This window comes from Oncorhynchus keta, chromosome 30, assembly GCF_023373465.1.
Source record: "Oncorhynchus keta strain PuntledgeMale-10-30-2019 chromosome 30, Oket_V2, whole genome shotgun sequence".
NCBI lineage: Eukaryota > Metazoa > Chordata > Actinopteri > Salmoniformes > Salmonidae > Oncorhynchus > Oncorhynchus keta.
The window spans coordinates 37,515,541-37,535,985 of record NC_068450.1 but is presented as its reverse complement, the minus strand read 5'-3'; the positions used below and the strand labels follow the sequence as shown (position 1 = coordinate 37,535,985).

The window sequence follows — 20,445 nt, the reverse complement described above, 5'->3', positions numbered from 1 at the left end:
TCAATACTGGGTAATTGTCTTTCATTTGTGCTGCAAAAACACATCATATAAACAGGTCAAAAACTATATTGTTTTTTCAGTGATATGGGTCAGACCTGGGTTCAAATACTATTTTAAATATCTCAATTACTTTCACATACATTCGAAATATTCAGATATCTTTAATTTGAAAAGACAAGTAGTTAAATATTTCAATGCATTTGAAAATACCCAAATACACTGACTCAAATAAAACTCCCATGCATTTGACCTATATTTGAAAATACTGCTTGGCTCAACATACAGGGCTGCTGCGGGCCCGGGGAGGTTTTGTTAACCTTCTGGGTCAGTCAATTATCCGTCAATTGCCCAGTTAGGCCAGCGATTTTTTGTTTGTTTGTAATAATGCTATATAATTGATGGGAAAAAACTGAACATTCCAGAAACGGTTAGTTCGTATAATGATACATTTTTAAAAAACATACTAGATCTGACTTTGCTGATAGTAAGCTACATTGAGGTAAAATCATTCTATTTATTTATACCTTTTTTTTTATTTATTTTACCTTTATTTAACTAGGCATGTCAGTTAAGAACAAATTCTTATTTTCAATGACAGCGGGCTAACTGCCAGTTCAGGGGCAGAACAACAGATTTGTACCCTGTCAGCTCGGGGATTTGAACTGGCAACATTTCGGTTACCAGTCCAACGCTCTAACCACTAGGCTACTCTGCCTTCAGAAAGTATTCATACCCCCGGACCTATTCCGCATTTTATTGTGACCAACTGAATTCAAAATAGATTTCTCACGTATCTACACACAATACCCGATAATGACAAAGTGAAAACATGTTTAGACATTTCAGCAAATGAATAGAATGTGAGGAAATACTTTGTAGAAGCACCTTCTTGGGTATGTCTGGATCAGCTTTGTACATCTGGATTTGGGGATTTTCTCCCATTCTTCCTTGCAGATTTTCAAAAGCTCTGTTAAGTTAGATAGGGGGTGGCGGTGAACAGCAATCTTCAAGTCTTTTCACAGATGTTCAAGTCTGTACTTTGGCTGGGCCACTCAGACTTTCACATTCTTGTTCTGAAGCCATTCCAGCATTGCTTTGGCTGTATGCTTGGAGTCATTGTCCCGTTAATCTTTGACACCCAGTCTAAGGTCATTTGCACTCTGAAGCGGGTTCTCATCAAGGATTTGCCTGTATTTGGCTCCATTTATTGTTCCCTCTATCCTTACCAGTCTCCCTATCTCTGCCAATGAAAAGCCTCCCCATAGCATGATGCTGTCAACACCATGCTTCACAGTAGGGATGGTGTTAGACAGATGAGTTGTGCCTGGTTTTGCATTCAGGCCAGATATACTGAACAAAAATATACAACGCAACACGCAACAATTTCAAAGATTTTACTGTGTTACACTTCATGGAAGGAAATAAGTTAATTGAAATAAATTCATTAGGCCCTAATCTATGGACTTCTCATGACTGGGCAGGGCGCAGCCATGGGTGGGCATAGGTCTACCCACTTGGGATCCAGGTCCACCCACAGGGGAGCCAGGCCCAGCCAATCAGAATGAGTTTTTCCCCACAAAAGTTTAATTTTTTTAATTTTTTAAACAGACAGAAATACTAGTCATGTCCAAACAAATGAATTGGACACATGTGGACTCTAATTAAGCTATAGCGACATCTCAAGGATGAGCAAAGGAAATTGGATAGACCGGAGCTCACTGTGAAGTGTCATAGCAAAGGGGTATGAATACTTATGTACCTTTGCAAACATTTCTAAAAACATGTTTTCACTGTCTATATGGGGTATTGTGTGTAGATGGGTGAGAAAAATATATATTGAATTCAGGCTGTAACAACAAAATTTGAAGACTTTCTGAAGGCACTATGTGGTTGTCCCACCTAGCTATCTTAAGATGAATGCACTAACTGTAATTCACTCTGGATAAGAGTGTCTGCTAAACGATTCAAATGTAAGTCTTGGTTGAATCTTTGCGATGCGGAATTCAGGCATTATGCGCTATTTGAACAAAGTCTTCCCAAAACTCTTCCCAATTAAATGTTGACTGCAAAGTCCCCTACCTGGCAGAATTATACACTGCTCAAAAAAATAAAGGGAACACTTAAACAACACAATGTAACTCCAAGTCAATCACACTTCTGTGAAATCAAACTGTCCACTTAGGAAGCAACACTGATTGACAATACATTTCACATGCTGTTGTGCAAATGGAATAAACAACAGGTGGAAATTATAGGCAATTAGCAAGACAACCCCAATAAAGGAGTGGTTCTGCAGATGGTGACCACAAACCACTTCCCAGTTCCTATGCTTCCTGGCTGATGTTTTGGTCACTTTTGAATGCTGGCAGTGCTTTCACTCTAGTGGTAACATGAGAGTGGCTAGGTAGTGCAGCTCAGGTCGTGTGGCACATCAATGCGAGCTGTGGCAAGAATGTTTGCTGTGTCTATCAGCGTAGTGTCCAGAGCATGGAGGCGCTACCAGGAGACAGGCCAGTACATCAGGAGACGTGGAAGAGGCCGTAGGAGGGCAACAACCCAGCAGCAGGACCGCTACCTCCGCCTTTGTGCAAGGAGGAGCACTGCCAGAGCCCTGCAAAATGACCTCCAGCAGGCCACAAATGTGAATGTGTCTGCTCAAACAGTCAGAAACAGACTCCGTGAGGGTGGTATGAGGGCCCGACGTCCACAGGTGGGGGTTGTGCTTACAGCCCGACACCGTGCAGGACATTTGGCATTTGCCAGAGAACACCAAGATTGGCAAATTCGCCACTGGCACCCTGTGCTTTTCCCAGATGAAAGCAGGTTCACACTGAGCACATGTGACAGACGTGACAGTCTGGAGACGCCGTGGAGAACGTTCTGCTGCCTGCAACATCCTCCAGCATGACCGGTTTGGCGGTGGGTCAGTCATGGTGTGGGGTGGCATTTCTTTGGGGGGCCGCACAGCCCTCCATGTGCTCGCCAGAGGTAGCCTGACTGCCATTAGGTACCGAGATGAGATCCTCAGACCCCTTGTGAGACCATATGCTGGTGCGGTTGGCCCTGGGTCCCTCCTAATACAAGACAATTCTAGACCTCATGTGGCTGGAGTGTGTCAGCAGTTCCTGCAAGAGGAAGGCATTGATGCTATGGACTGGCCCGCCCGTTCCCCAGACCCAAATTCAATTGAGCACATCTGGGACATCATGTCTCGCTCCATCCACCAACGCCACGTTGCACCAGACTGTCCAGGAGTTGGCAGATGCTTTAGTCCAGGTCTGGGAGGAGATCCCTCAGGAGACCATCCGCCACCTCATCAGGAGCATGCCCAGGCGTTGTAGGGAGGTCATACAGGCACGTGGAGGCCACTACATCAAAGTTGGATCAGCCTGTAGTGTGGTTTTCCACTTTAATTTTGAGTGTGACTCCAAATCCAGACCTCCATGGGTTGATAAATTTGATTTACATTGATCATTTGTGTGAATTTGTTGTCAGCACATTCAACTATGTAAAGAAAAAAAATATTTAATAAGAATATTTCATTCATTCAGATCTAGGATGTGTTATTTTAGTGTTCCCTTTATTTTTTTGAGCAGTGTGTAATTGTTTGTATCGCAGGGCCTCTCATCTTTTTAAGTGGGAGAACTTGCACAATTGGTGGCTGACTAAATACTTTTTAACCCCAACTGTATGTAGCCTACACTGTCAAATGTACAGCACATAAAAAACACAGCTAGACAAACAGTGCAAAATTGAATTAAAAGGGCAATTACACCCCCCCCCCCCATTTTTTTATTTACTGTTTCCAGACCTCGAAAGGGATCTCCCGATGTGGTTTAAGCATTGTTTGGGGACTTAAAATAAAAAAGAATCACAAAAGTGTGATTGAGTAAAACCTGAATGAAACAAGGTAAATAAGAAAAATACTAAAATGGGAAATTAGAATTTAGCTAAAGATAACTGATTTTATAGGGCCCCTACAACCACGGCTCTAATTAAGTGACAATGCCGGAGAAGCCAGTGTTTGGACGATATATATATATAAAATAGGCACGGCTGTTGTTAACAGTGCCAATATATCCTCCAAACATCGGCTTTGAGGGCATTATCACTTTAATACAACGGGCTACCAACATATTCAAATAATGATCGACATTTTCATTAGAAACGCTATTTTGACTAATTTATTCGTACTATTTCATTCTTCACCAAGAGCCTTGACACAAATCTCGGGTTCCTACCCAAGCTGGCTGGTCATTCGTTCTATCGGTTCGGTTGCTAGAGACACGACCCAGTCGTTCAGTCTTTTTGTTCTGCATCTATGGATGAGACTCAGTTGTTGGTTCTAAATGTTCCATTGCCATACTGGCTGGTAACGTTCGCTTGCTAGTTAGCCAACTACAGCTAACTTACCGTTACGTCAGTGCAGCCAGAATAACAGCAAAGTAGCTGCATTCGCATAAGGTCCTTCTGTAGCTCAGTTGGTAGAGCATGGCGCTTGTAACGCCAGGGTAGTGGGTTCAATCCCCGGGACCACCCATACGTAGAATGTATGCACACATGACTGTAAGTCGCTTTGGATAAAAGCGTCTGCTAAATGGCATATATTATTATTATATTATAAGCTGTTTTCTAGTGACATTTATTTGAATACATCCAGGACAATGAACTAATGAGGTGTGATTTCGCCTGGCATAGAAAATGTGCTCACTCGTCAGGACAGAGAAGAGGAGCCAACAGAGAACCCAATCACATCAAATTGAAGCTGGAAAGACTGCAAACTAGCTGCACTTTGTTTCGTTTGACCTTTTTTCAATTGACATTTCATTGTATATATCCATACAAATTATGCAAGCTGATTCATGATTTCGAACTGACTGACTGCCCCAGTCTCATCCAGACACGTTCATTACTATGGGACAGCTGGAGATCGAATTTGAATATTGAAACAATGTTGCAAATGTCAGAGACAGACAGCAAGGTTTATACAAGTCTCCACAGTTGAAAAGTAAATGTCTGTCTAAATGTCTAGATGCTTTTTTATAGTGGAGTTCAAATGTATAAAGTGCATGGCTGGGCTGATGAGACAGTGGATTGAGCAGTCGGTTGAAACTGAGTAAATAGGCATTTTAATGTCATAGATTTAGCCAGTGGTAACTTGTGGAATAGACACCGGCTGGAATATGGTTTTAACCAATCAGCATTCAGAATTACACCCACCAGTTGTATAAATTAAAATGTTCTATTGGTAGCACTAATGCTCCTAACTTTAAAAAAAGAGGAGCACCACATAATGTAGGAGCACCAGATGTATTTTTTATTGATTTAGATGTAGCCAACATTGGGCCTAAATTAATCCTACTTCTGATGCACATCTGAAGAAGATAGCCTTTTTCCTTTCTAAGCCACCAAATGTTTGCATGAAGGTTGGGTTATCAGGTTGTTAGTGCAATATGGGCAACATCTAACATCTAATAGAATGATTACTCTATGGTTGGTGTTCTTTGGCATATCAACAGAAAATCCAGGTAGGTGTTATGACAGGATAGGAGCCAAAGTGCTGGTCAGTGTTTCTCAGAGGACCCTAATATCATTTGAATAGATGCATAAATGTTACATTTAGACAAAGATTTTAGAATAGGCTATATGATTCAGAAGACGCCATTGCACAAACATGCTGATATACACCACAGGTAGCAACCTGTGTTAGAGCTAACGTTTGCTTTGTCCTAGCTAAAGGGCAGCTAGCTAGTAAGCGATTAGCATTAGGCACATGCGAGCTTCCTTAGACTAACACTCATTTTGCAAAGAGCAAGATACACAAACTAATATTATAATAGAAAAAATATATGTGGATTCATATTTAGAAGCAATGTTGAAAGCAGTTTCGTTGCCGTTTTGAAAGAATCTGTTGAGTGCATTCTGAGAGAAACCGGCACAGCGCAGAGGAACGGTCTGTATGTTAAGTGACAGGGGCCAGGGTTTCAGCCCGTCTTGTCTGAACAGTGTAGAGAACAGTGTCGAGAACAGTGTCGCAGTGAAATATTGTTCCTTTCTCTGTCTGTCTGTGTGTATGTGTGTCTCACCGTGAGGGAGGTGAAGGTCAAGCAAATGCCACCGAAGCCGTTGAAGGAGAGGGCCAGAAAGATGAGAGCAGAGAGCCCTGATAAAAGGAGAGAGCAGCAAAGCATTGTTTAAAAATAACTAGGTCTGTCATCTACAGGTATCAGCAAGTGACTGTGTGTATTTTGTGTTGTTGGGGATAATGTCTGTCACTTACATCGAGGATAGTACGCTGATATTGACATTATGGCACAGGAGAGACCAAAACAAAAACTGCAGAAAAAGAAAGTTTAATTTTTAGATGGATATATAAAATATTGAATACATTATTATAAATGTATTAACAAATAATGGTGCATTTCAGGCCAAGGAGAGAGATGGGGTTTATTTGTCAAATATCTTTATTTGCTCTCCATCTCCCACTTTTTCCCCAGGAAGAGATTCCAACGAGGCTGGTGTTCTCCCACTATCAGTCATTACAGAGTTCACACACACACACCGCTTTCGTCTGTCACACACACAGTCAAAGACAAACACACAAAATTAATAAGGCCCTATTCCCACTACGAGAGATGGAGAGTCTGAGGAACGGACAGGCAAAAGAGATTTCTACTTTTCAATTCACATCACATCCTTGCCTTACCGGTCATTGTGGTTGGCAAAGCAACATTCTCGCTCCTCAGCTCAAACTGCCCGTAAATATTTCAGAAGCCACAAGCACAAACTATTTAACGATCCCAGCAAATTTTCTTCTGAACATACTACAATATTGAATAATGCAACCAAACCATATTACTCTCGTGAATAATGCAACAATCCACAAGCATTTGCAGACAATTAAGGATTTCTTTTCTTGTCCATACACATTAAAATTAGCTGACAATACATGAGCTAGCGAACAAACTTGCTTCATGATCAAGTAACGTTGGCATATCAATCATGAATGTTTACCCCTCCTAGTCAAATATAAAAGTACTGTAACGTTATCATACAGTGTCATTCATATTATAATATAGGCTACACAGCTAGGTAACGTTAGCTAGCATACAAAATAATTCCTGCATCCTCAAAAACATGCTGGCTGTAGCTGAATGCGGACGTTTCACTGAAAACTTTGATAATTCCCTAGGGAGGTTGTTTCTTGCCTGGATCTCAGCCATGCAAAAAAAAATTAAACACAAGATTTAAAGATAGGGCAATCATTTCAGGCTGTTACTACAATTTCCAGAAAAACTGTGGGAAAGGTTCTACATGGAACCCAATATGGTTCTATCTGGAACCAAAAATTATTTTCCTATGGGTACAGATGAGTATCCTTTTTCGTTTGCTTTTTTTCCAAGAGTGTAGAGGGAGGCAACTGGCGGGCGAGTGTCGTGCGCTACTTCTAGAGGCAGCGGTCGAGGCATGACAGTGTCATGACGTTGCCCTCTTTGGGTACAGCAAGCCCCATCCCCCTGTCTCCTACACACAGGCTGCTGTGGTCCGAGAGAAGTCATAAATTCCTGGGGGAGATTATCTCCTCATGGCCACAGTAGAGAGACAGAGTGAATTTTCATAGAAGAGAACAAAGGAATTTCTTCCACCTCACAGAACTTGAGGTCCGAACAACATTTATGTTCTGGAGAAGGTATAAAATATTGGTGAAGAATCCAGCTACAAACTGGTCCGTTTGGTACAATTTTGTGAAAGTCATGGGAGACAATACGGCCACATTACCATAACGCTGTTTCTATAATACCCTCAGATATGAGGTTTACATCTAATAGTTGTATAAGATGAATGAGTGTGGATGATACTGTTTGTGAAATTGTGTAATGTGATTTTGGACTGTTTAATGAAGGAAACTCCAATTCACTTTGGAGTTTAACTAAACCAGAGGACCGCCCACCAGCACAGTTATGGGTCGGGCATCCTGGGACAGGCCTTTTCCTGCTCTCCCGATTAAAGCCCCCACGTTGAGAATTTCTCAACAGACCATGTTTCCCTCAATTACGAAAGGACAAAGGTTGTAGACCAGCTTACCTCGATAACGAGAGGGCCAAGGTTTGAGTAGATGGCTGAATCTTTTAACCATACCACGTGGTTAAACTCTTAGACTATCGATACCGACAGAATAAGAACAAGTCTTTGATATGAATTACTAGTCTCCAGCTAGGAATTCGGTATCATTGAACGCGAAGAACGACAACCGCGGAAACATCTATCCATAACGACATGAATGAATGTCACTCTGAACTATCCATTCTAACCACGACAGAGAGGGCGGACAGACTCGTAAATATATATATATATATATTGATTGTTATAATTATCAACTCTGTAGTGACTTCTCAGCTGACCCCCACTCCCTTTTGTCTAACAAGCTGCCATGCCGGTTTTGCCCACTAGGGCACATTCCTCTATCATTTCTTGTAACCATATTTACTTTGTTTGTGTGTGCACTTCTGTGATTGTTTAGTTAGTTAATAAATAAATTATTTAAGACAATTGATGTATGGATGACTCATACTGAAGACTGGGTTCGTGCAGATAACCAACAATTTACATTTGGAATGAGACTAACGCGAGGTAAAGAAGAATTCATTAATCAAAAGACTATTGATCAGATATGAAAATATTAGGAAAATTATAACTTTGTAATCCGAATATTCTCCTTGGTGCCCCGACTTCCTAGTTAATTACAGTTACATGATTAATCAGTTTAAATCGCATAATAATAATTACAAAGAGTCATTTGATAAAAACTAAAAGTCTTCAGTTAATGATAGTAAAGACACGGCAACAGGTTCGCAAGTTTACATTGCAGTATTCTAAGGACCGACGCTGGAGACAAAAAGCAAGTACAGGGAGTGAACATTTAATGGAAAACAAACATCAAACAAAACAAGAAAATCATCTGGATGATGATGAACGACATTCCGACAATAATGTTGACACAGGTAACAACACCGAGGAACAGACACATAGAGGGGCAATCAACAACGTGAAGGAGTCCCGCTGAGTCCAATGAGCGCTGATGCGCATAATAATGGTGACTGGTGTGCGTAATGAAGGGCAAGCCTGGCACTCGAGGGGTGCAGGGGCAGGCGTGACAAGTACATGTGTAGCAGAGGGTATTTCTGAGAAAAGTCTAGTTAGTGTGAAAACCCTCTAACATTACAACTCGGTGGACATCACTTTCATGGCTTTGCAAAGTTCTGTTTGCCCATTGAACAAACTTGACGTACTCAGAGTGAGGATCTCCTTCCAGAGGGACATCAGATCCGCTAACATGTTTTTCTGAGATTTGGCTTTCCTCCGGCATCTAGACGGATTATATACAACCAGCGGGTTTTACAGTTTTTCGCACAGATAGGAAGCAGGCTCTCTCTGGCAAGAGCAAGGTTGGTGGGCTCTGCTTTATGACCAATAACACATGGTGTGACGGGGGAAATGTACAGGACCTTGCTGGTTTCTGCTTCCGGGACTTCCGGGAATACTTGATTATAAAATGATGTCCATTTTACCTGCCGAGAGAGTTCACCGGGATTGTCGCCATGGCTGTGTACATCCCGCCCCAAACTGACACCAAAAGGGCTCTCAAAGATCTTCATTGGACCCTGAACAAAATGGAAACCTCATTCCCGAAGGCAGCGTTCATTGTGGCGGGGGACTTTAACAGAAGTAATTTGAGAACCGTGCTCCCGAAAATTCTACTCTTGACCACTGCTACATGAATTTTCGACACAGGTATAAGGCCCTCAACGGTCCTACTTTTGAAAAATCCAACCATGACTCCATCTTGCTTCTTCCCGACTACAAACAAAGACTCAATATAGAACTTCCGGTGATCAGGGATGTACAGCGTTGGTCCGACCAATCAGAATTCACGCGCCACTGTTTTGATCACGCGGACTGGAATATGTTCTGAGTTTCCTCTAGAGATAATGTCACTGAATACGCAGAGATAACATGACACCGATAGTATCTTTCAAAATGAACCAGAATAAAAAAACGTGGATTGATAGCAGCCTTGTAGGAAAACTGAAAGAGAGAGATGCTGCTTATAAACAGGGCAAGGTGACCGGGGTCAATAGTTTGGTCAAACAGTACAAATATGACTTACGCAGATCGATCAAGATGGCAAAACACAAGTATAGAGACAAAGTGCAGGAGCAATTCAGCGGGTCAGACACAAAGCGTATGTGCCAGTAGCACTCTTCAGTCATCATGAAGTGCTTCAAGAGGCTAGTTAAAGACCATGTCGTCACCTCCCTCCCCGACACACTCAACCCTCTCCACTTCGCCTACTGCCCTGACAGATCCACGGACGACGCAATTGCATTGCAGACTGCCCTTACCTACCTAAACAAAAGGAACGCATATGTGAGGATGCTGTTCATTGACTACAGTTCGGCCTTCAGTACCATAGTGCCCTATAAGCTCATTACAAAGCTCACAGCCCTGGGTCTGAACTACCTATTCATCAGGGTCCTGGACTTCCTGACAGGCCACCCCCGGGTGGTGAAGGTAGACAACATTACCTCCGACACTGATCGTCAACACGGGGGCCCCACAAGGGTACATCCTCAGTACCCTCCTGTATTCTCTGGAACCAGGCTGGACAAACACCTATCCTCATCAACGGCGCCACCATGGAGACGGTCCATAACTTACAATTCCTCTGCATACACATCTCAGAGAATGTGAAATGGTCCAACCACACAGACAACCTAGTGAAGGTGGCGGTGGCTCTTCAACCTCAGGATGCTGAAGAAATTCGGCATGTTCCAGAGGGATCTCACAGTGTTCAACAAGAGCCCCATCGAGAGCATACTGTCGGGCTGCATCACAGCAACTCTTAACGCCACGGACTACAAGGCTCTTCAGAGGGTGATATGTGCATTGGGTACACACTGCCTGACCTACAAGACAACTACAACACCAGGTGTCGCAGGAAGGCCAAGATGATCATCTAGCCTCAGACCATCAGGCTGCTGGATAGCCACCACTAGTCAGCTACCTACTCCCCCGTATGGCCATTACCTACGCTACTCCCCCCCCCATGGACATCCCCCCACACACGCTCAACTCTGACATTACCTTACCTGCTACTCCCCCATGGACATTCCTTCTCCTGCTGCCCCACCCCCCAGCCAACTTTAATCTGGCCCCACCCCAACGACATTCATCACTGTTGCAGTTGTTTGATTGTATATTTTTACTTTTTGGTTTTTATTTCAACTCGATGGTCATGCTGCTGCTCCCCCTATGGTCATTCCACCGCATCCCCTCAGTCTTTACTCTGCCTCCACCCCAATGGACATGATTTATTCATCACTGCCACAGTTGTTATTATATAGTGCTATTTCAATTGTTTTTATTACCACTGTCATTATTTTTCTTCACCTAGTCCTGCATGTTGGAGCTCCACGCCTAAAATGTTCACTGTACCCTGCAATCACACCTGCAACCCTGTACATGTGACAATTAAAACACTCTGAATCATTGGGCCAGGGGTGAATGTACGGGGGGGGCTTAACATACCCAATCAGTTTGAATACAATGGGAAGCCCGATGATGGCAATCAGCAGGCAGATAAAGGAAAATTCCAACCAAAAACTCTTTTGGCATGTTTCATTCATCCATTGTTTTTTATTATTTTTATTTTACCCCTTTATCTCCCCAATTTCTTGGTATCCAATTGTTTTTTAGTAGCTACTATCTTGTCTCATCGCTACAACTCCTGTACGGGCTCGGGAGAGACGAAGGTTGAAAGTCATGCGTCCTCCGATACACAACCCAACCAAGCCGCACTGCTTCTTAACACAGCGCGCATCCAACCCGGAAGCCAGCCGCACCAATGTGTCGGAGGAAACACCGTGCAACTGGCAACTTTGGTTAGCGCGCCCGCCACAGGAGTCGCTGGTGCGCGATGAGACAAGGACATCCCTACCGGCCAAGCCCTCCCTAACCCGGACGACGCTAGGCCAATGCGTCGCCCCACGGACCTCCCGGGCGCGGCCGGTTACGACAGAGCCTGCAGTACAGTGCCCTTAACCACCCGGGAGGCCCCTCATTCATTCATTGTTGATATAGTCCCAAAATGTTTTGCATGTCAGCAATCAAGTTTAAGATGTTTAACTTTCAAAATGCTTGAAAACTTGATTGCTGACATGCAACACATTTTGGGACTATATCAACAATGGACTAAATAAACATTTTCCTTTAAGTATGCTAAGTTCAGAACTTGTGAGAGGGTCTTGTGATAGCAGGGACAATACCATTCAATAACATTTTTGCTTTATTGCCTAGCAGCGGCCCTGGAGCACTTAGTGGTATAGTGCCTTGCTCAACGGCACAACGGCAGTTGATGGTATAAAGGATATTGAAGCCGTTAACTCTCCAGCTAACTCTCAAGGCTACCGCCCCCAACAGTAACGTATGCTCTTTTACATAATAGTGTAGGTTAATGGCAAGGATAAACCCATATCAAGATATACCTTGCTCATATCCATATCAAACGATAAAGAAACCATACTGAATTATCGCTATTGGTGCCAACCACTAGTTAATGTTCTATTATTACCTGCCGAGAAGGCGTAGTGGACGCGGGCCGTACTTGTCCATGAGGATGCCCAGGGGCAGGGTGGCAGCGCTGAGGAGGAAGGAGCCGATGGTGAAGCCCAGGTTGAGCATCTCCTCCTGGTCCACACAGCTCTCCCAGATACCACTCTCCCCGGAGGACGTGTCATTCTCTATGGGAGAGAAAGGGGGAGTGAGAGAGGTGACCACTCATCCTTGATAACATATAATGTATGCTGAGGAATAGTGTGTGCATGAGAGACAGCGTGAAACTGTCTTCCTCCTCTGTGTGTGTGTGTGTGTTCTACCTGAGCAGAGGTGTGAGTAGAAGCCCTCGCCCTTCAGCATGAGGAGGAGTGAGCCCCATCCCAGCAGCACGGCAGAACACAGAAGGTTCTCCAACACCGCCGTCATAGCCATCCACCAGCGCCTCCTATAGGCCTGGAGGAGAGAGGGCGCCATTGCTGCTGCTGCTAGCGAGAGAGATTCATGTAGATGTTACAGCCAACAGTACAGTATTAGACTACTCATTTCCAGCTATAGGCCAGTATGTCACTTTGACAAGTGGACACTGGCTAGGATCCAGTCAGTGAGAGTGGGGTGTCTATGTCAGTGGTCTTGAGTTTGCCCAAGTGGGGGTTGGACAGATGTGAACAGGAAACCCATTCAACATAATTTATGAGTCCGTTGTGTATACGCGTGTTTTTGTTTAACTATCCTTGTGGGTACCAGAAGTCCTTACAAGGACAGTAAAAAATGAAAATTTGGCAAGTAGGGCCATTTTGCCGGTCCCCACGAGGCAAAATGCTATTTTATGTTTGGTTTACAATTAGGGTTAGAATTAAGTTTAGGGATAGCTATAGTTTTAGGGTTATGGTTAGATCTAGGGTTAGGGAAAATAGTATTTTGGATGGGAATCAATTATTTGGTCCCCACAAGGAGAGCAATACAAAACTGTGCATGTGTGTCTTAAGGACAGACCGAGAGCATGTGTTTTATTGAGAGATGACTGTGAGAAAAAAAGAAGAAAAAAAATGGGTGGTGTGTGTCGGGGGGGAGATAAGAGAATGTGTGTGTGTGAGACTGTGTGTAATGTGATTAAGCATAGAACAGCTCAATCCTTTGTCCCAAGAAAGTATCTGAAGAGGGCAATCTCTCTTGTAACTGACACCTCATGCTGGACACACAATCACACACACGACTCTCTTTACCCTCTCAACAATGAGGCACATCTTCACAGGCACTTAGCAACATACACTACCGTTCAAAAGTTCAGGGTCACTTATAAATGTCCTTCTTCTTGAAAGAAAATCACATTTTTTTGTCCATTAAAATATCAAACTGATAAGAAATACAGTGTAGACATTGTTAATGTTGTAAATGACTATTGTAGCTGGAAAAGGGAAGAAATAAAAAAATTGATTATCTACATAGGCCCATTATCAGCAACCATCACTCCTGTGTTCCAATGGCACGTTGTGTTAGCTAATCCAAGTTTATCATTTTAAAAAGGCTAATTGATCATTAGAAAACCCTTTTGCAATTATGTTAGCACAGCTGAAAATGGTTGTGCTGATTAAAGAAGCAATAAAACTGTCCTTCTTTAGACTAGTTGAGTATCTGCAGCATCAGCATTTGTGGGTTCTCTCACTTCACAAGATTTCCTGCCTCTTTTCCTCCCTACTTGTGCCGTTATCACTCCTTCCTTCCTATTGGCCTTGAGTGGGTAAATAGTTGTTTGTAATAAAGAGTTCTTTTTGGTGCACTACTCAAAAATATAACATCTAAATTCCATCCCCTTGTATTTGTTTTTCAATGATTCAACATTCACCATTCAACAAATCTCTGACAGAGCGAGAGACTGAACCCCAACACTAGACGGAAAGACAGGTTTACACCCAACTGAAGGACTCGTCCATTAGCACAGTCCTGGGAGCTGAGGTGAATACGCACTACAGAGGCTTGCAAACAAGTAGAAGCACAAAGAAACAAGGTCATTTACAGTTAACAAACACCTGTCAACCCCTATCATATCACAGCGAAGTGTGTAATGTTTGTGTCTGTTGGAGAAAGAGCAGACCACAAACCCACATTATTTCCTGCAGTGCCTGTATCGCAGACTACTGTACACCTCTAGCCTAGCTAGGATACAGGTGAATGATGCAACATGATGTAACAAACTTCTACTTGATATATACTCAGCTATGGATAAGGCTGTGTGTAGGTTAGAGGTTTGAAAATGTGTGGAAGCCTATTAAGAAATACTTATGACATGGTTATTATTACACTGTTTTTAAAACTAATTCTCTCCACTCTCTCTCTCCCCAAGGGATCATTCTGAATCTGACCTTGACCAGTGGGGTTTACCAACCTCATGGGCTGGACAACAGGACAAGACGTCAGGGAAAACAATTTACTTTCATGTTCTCATTCAATAAACAACACACAGCACGGGACTTCTGTTCCCAATGGTGTCTAAAAAACACAAACCCGCCAATAGTGCGTGATCAGTGACTCGCTCACAGCTGTCCCTCTACGGGCCTAACCTCAAACTTGTCTCTGGTTACCGACTCTGTGGGGTGGTAGTGGGTCTTCGCTATGTTAGGAAGGAAGTGAAGTTCATTCTTGCTGACCCCATGTCCTCAAATTTAGGACCCACACACACACACATACATATTAGAGGTCGACCAATTATGATGTTTCAACCCCGATACCGATTATTGGAGGACCAAGAAAGCCGATACCAATTAATCGGCCGGTGTAAAAAAAAAAAAAAAGTTTTTTTATTGTAATAATGACAATTACAACAATACTGAATGAACACTTATTTTAACTTAATATAATACATCAATAAAATAAATGTATCCTCAAGTAGATAACGAAACATGTTCAATTTGTTTTAAATAATGCAAAAACAAAGTGTTGGAGAAGAACGTAAAAGTGCAATATGTGCCATGTAAGAAAGCTAACGTTTCAGTTCCTTGCTCAGAACATACACTTCAATATTCCCAGGTAAGACGTTTTAGGTTGTAATTATTATAGGACTATTTCCCTCTATACCATTTGTATTTCATTAACCTTTGACGATTGGATGTACTTATAGGCACTTTAGTATTGCCAGTGTAACAGTATAGCTTCCGTCCCTCTCCTCGCTCCTCCCTGGGCTCGAACCAGCAACACAACGACAACAGCCACCACATCGAAGCAGCGTTACCCATGCAGAGCAAGGGAAACAACCACCCCAAGGCTCAGAGCAAGTGAAGTTTGAAACGCTATTAGCGCGCGCAAACGAGCCAGCCATTTCACTTCGGTCACACCAGCCTCATCTCGGGAGCTGAAAGGTTTGAAGTCAAAAACAGCGCAATGCTTGACACACAATGAAGAGCTGCTGGCAAAACGCACAAAAGTGCTGATGGAATGAATGTTTACGCGCCTGCTTCTGCCTACCACTGCTCAGTCAGATACTTGTATGCTCAATCACATTATATGCTCAGTCAGATTATATGCAACACAGGACACGCTAGATAATATCTAGTAATATCATCAACCACGTGTAGTTAACTAGTGATTATGATTGATTGTTTTTTATAAGATCAGTTTAATGCTAGCTAGCAACTTACCTTGGCTTACTGCAAAACAGGCAGTCTCCTTGAGGAGTGCAACAAGAGAGAGGCAAGTGGTTATTGCGTTGGACTAGTTAACTGTAAGGTTGCAAGATTGGATCCACCGAGCTGACAGGGTGAAAATCTGTCTTTCTGCCCCTGAACGAGGCAGTTAACCCACCGCTCCTAAGCAGTCATAGAAAATAAGAATGTGTTCTTAACTGACCTGCCTAGTTAAATAAAGATTAAATAAAGGTGTAAATAAAATTTTAAATTTTAAAAATGTAAATAAAATTTCTGATTGTTATGAAAACTTGAAATCGGCCATTCCGATTAATCAAAAAAGTTTGGACATACCTGCTCATTCAATGGTTTTTATTTGTACTTTGTATTTGTACTTTTATTTGTATTTTCTACATTGTAGAATAATAGTGAAGACATGAAACCTATGAAATAACACATTTCCTCCTGTACTCCCGGTTCACCCACGACTGAAGTCGTGCCTGGCCATGCAACACCATCATTAAGTTTGCAGACGACACAACAGTGGTAGGCCTGATCACCGATCCTCAAAAGGTTCTACAGCTGCAACATCGAGAGCATCACTGCCTGGTATGGCAATTGCTCGGCCTCCGACCGCAAGGCACTACAGAGGGCAGTGCGTACGGCCCAGTACATCACTGGGACTAAGCTGCCTGCCATCCAGGACCTCTACATGAGGCGGTGTCAGAGGAAGGCCCTAAAAATTGTCAAAAAAATTGTCAAAACCCCAGCCACAGACTGTTCTCTCTACTACCGCATGGAAAGCGGTACCGGAGTGCCAAGTCTAGGACAAAAAGGCTTCTCAACAGTTTTTACCCCCAAGCCATAAGACTCCTGAACAGATAATCAAATGGCTACCTGGACTATTTGCATTGTGTGCCCCCCCCCTCCCAACTCCTCTTTTACGCTGCTGCTGTTACTCTCTGTTTATCATATATGTGTAGTCACATTAACTATACATTCATGTACATACTACCTCAATTGGCCCGACCAACCAGTACCCCAGCACATTGGCTAACCGGGAAATCTGCATTGTGTCCCGCCACCCACCAACTCCTCTTTTACGCTACTGCTACTCTCTGTTCATCATATATGCATAGTCACTTTAACCATATCTATATGTACATACTACCTCAATCAGCCCGACTAACCGGTGCCTGCATGTAGCCTCGCTACTGTATATAGCCTCGCTATTGTTATTTTTCACTGTCTTTTTTATTTCTTTACTTACCTATTGTTCACCTAATACCTTTTTTGCCCTGTTGGTTAGAGCCTGTAAGTAAGCATTTCACTGTAAGGTCTACTACACCTGTTGTATTCAGCACACGTGACAAATAAACTTTGATTTGATTTGCTTAACACAAGAAGGTGTTAAACAAATCAAAATATATTTGATTTGAGATTCTTCAATGTAGCCACCCTTTGCCTTGATGACAGCTTTGCACACTCTTGGCATTCTCTCAACCAGCTTCATGAGGTAGTCACCTGGAATGCATTTCAATTAACAGGTGTACCTTGTTAAAAGTTCATTTGTAGTATTTCTTTCCTTCTTAATGCATTTGAGCCAATCAGTTGTGTACCTTGTACCGTGACATGGTAGGGGTGGTATACAGAAGATTGCCCTATTTGGTAAAAGACCAAGTTCATATTTGGGGTGGCAGCGTAGCCTAGTGGTTAGAGCGTTGGACTAGTAACCGGAAGGTTGCGAGTTCAAACCCCCGAGCTGACAAGGTACAAATCTGTCTTTCTGCCCCTGAACAGACAGTTAACCCACTGTTCCCAGGCCGTCATTGAAAATAAGAATATGTTCTTAACTGACTTGCCTGGTTAAATAAAGGTAGAAAATGTTATGGCAAGAGAAATGACAGTCCATTTTAAGACAATGCGGAAAATGTTAAGAAATCTTAAAAGTTTCCTCAAGTGCAGTCGCAAAAACCTTCAAGCGCACTATGATGAAGCTGGCTCTCATGAGGACCGCTACAGGAAAGGAAGACCCAGAGTTACCTTTGCTGCAGAGGATAAGTTCATTAGAGTTAACTGCACGCCCAAATAAATGCTTCACGGAGTTCAAGTAACAGACACGTCAACATCAACTGTTCAGAGGAGACTGTGTGAATCAGGCCTTCATGGTCGAATTGCTACAAAGAAATCACTACTAAAGGACACCAATAAGAAGAGACTTGCTTGGGCCAAAATACACATGCAATGTACATTAGATCAGTGGAAATTTGTCAAAATTGAGATTTTTGGTTCCAACCGCTATGTCTTTATGAGACGCAGAGTAGGTGAACAATTTTGGCATGGGTGGTTCCCACCGTGAAGCATAGAGGAGGTGTGATGGTGCTTTTGCTGGTGACACTGATTTATTTAGAATTCAAGGCACACTTAACCAGCATGGCTACCACATTCTACAGCAATACGCCATCCCATCTGGTTTGCGCTTAGTGGGACTATCATTTGTTTTTCAACAGGACAATGACCCAAAACACACCTCCAGGCTGTATAAGGGCTATTTGACCAAGAAGGAGAGTGATGGAGTGCTGCATCAAATGACCTGGCCTCCACCATACATTTACATTTACATTTAAGTCATTTAGCAGACGCTCTTATCCAGAGCGACTTACAAATTGGTGCATTCACCATCACCAGACCTCAACCCAATTGAGATGGTTTGGGATGAGTTGGACCGCAGAGTGAAGGACAAGCAGCCAACAAGTGCTCAGCATATGTGGGAACTCTTTCAAGGCTTTTGGAAAAGCATTCCTCATGAAGGTGGTTGAGAGAATGCCAAGAGTGTGCAAAGCTGTCATCAAGGAAAAGGGTGGCTACTTTGATGGATCTAAAATATTTAAAAATAGATATATATATATATGTTTAACACTTTTTTGGTTACTACATGATTCCATGTGTTATTTCATAGTTCTGATGTCTTCAATACTATTGATGTCTTCACTACTATTCTACAATGCATAAAATAGTACAAAATAAATAAAGAAAAATCATTGAATGAGTAGGTGTCCAAACTTTTGACTGGTACTATCTATCTATCTAATATATATATATGTATATATTAGTTCAAATAACCAGCTAGTTCCAATGCCAAAATATTGACGTTGACCGGTTTGCCAAATGTGGACTGAAGTATCTAGGTTGGTTACGTTACCCGGCTCAGTTAACTACAGTCACTTCCAAAATAGTAACGTTAGCTAACCTGGTTAATGTCTTCTCAGCTAACAAGCTAGCTAGCGAAGTTGGCGTAATTAATAGGCATCCTTGTCATCCAAAGATAACAAGCAAATATCATAACATAACAAATCGACTTTTGTCATTTTAATAACGAATTAACAAGCACATATAGCCATCTACGCCTGGAAGAAATTGCTAAAACGCTATTCAGACGCTTCAGCTAAACCAAAATGTAACGTAATGAAATAGCTAGTTAGAAGTCTCGTGCCACGTGTGTGAGAAGTGAGGCCGGTGCTTGTGGCATTTCGGCACATTTTCTAGCTTTTATTTGTCGCGTTTACTGTCGCTTTTACATATAAAGTCAACTAAAATATGTTTACGTTTCCAATTTTAAAAAGAACACTTACTTCAGTTGTCTTTCTCAAAAAAGAAACCACAGTCTGTAGTACAGAACGCTGAGAGAAAGTTTCTAGCTGTAGAAAACTATTTTTCAAATGTCACGTTCTTCTCTTCTCCTCCTAAAACAAAACACCGGTCTCTTATATCAAAACTACACCGTCTTCTTACGAGTCTTTACAGACACGGCATAATGTAAACGTTTTTTTTCGTGTACTCTTTCTCTCCCACTCTTCGGTTGACTCTCCCTTTTCTCCGAATTTGACTTCACACATTGTAATTTGACTTCCTAGCAATCCGCCCACTCCCCACTATGGGTAGCCTATTTGTAATTCCTTTGTCTTTGTCGTGGACTTCTCTGCCAGTGCGGACTGGGCGTAGCCTACCTGTAGTCTCCTGGAAAGTGAAAACGTGAGAGTGAGGAAGAAGATTTTCACCTTTTCACATAAAAACATGAAAAGAAGATAAACTCTCCTTTCCTCCATTATACCTATTCGAATTGGTGACATTACTTTTCATATATACAGGACAGAAATTCACCTTCTCTATCTGTAACCTCTGACAGTGCCAACATTTTCTTTGGGTACCCTCT

The 20,445-nt window shown here is 42.5% G+C and overlaps 1 protein-coding gene across 3 annotated transcripts in view; it reads right to left on the bottom strand.

Annotated features, from left to right (window-relative positions):
* LOC118363507 (large neutral amino acids transporter small subunit 3-like) overlaps positions 1 to 20,212 on the bottom strand; it is a 35,638-nt gene extending 15,426 nt beyond the window's left edge. Inside the window, exons 1-6 of one of the 3 annotated variants that reach the window (XM_052488391.1) lie at positions 19,865 to 20,212; positions 16,248 to 16,275; positions 12,936 to 13,100; positions 12,632 to 12,800; positions 6,281 to 6,336; positions 6,087 to 6,163 (exon numbers count right to left, since the gene is read on the bottom strand). In XM_052488391.1, coding sequence (XP_052344351.1) covers positions 6,087 to 6,163; positions 6,281 to 6,336; positions 12,632 to 12,800; positions 12,936 to 13,089 — 456 coding nt within the window. In that variant the 5' untranslated portion in view covers positions 13,090 to 13,100; positions 16,248 to 16,275; positions 19,865 to 20,212. The remainder of the gene's footprint in view (positions 1 to 6,086; positions 6,164 to 6,280; positions 6,337 to 12,631; positions 12,801 to 12,935; positions 13,101 to 16,247; positions 16,276 to 19,864) is intronic. The other 2 variants (XM_035744420.2, XM_035744421.2) reach the window with 2 other exon arrangements.
* Between the last annotated feature and the right edge of the window lie 233 nt (positions 20,213 to 20,445).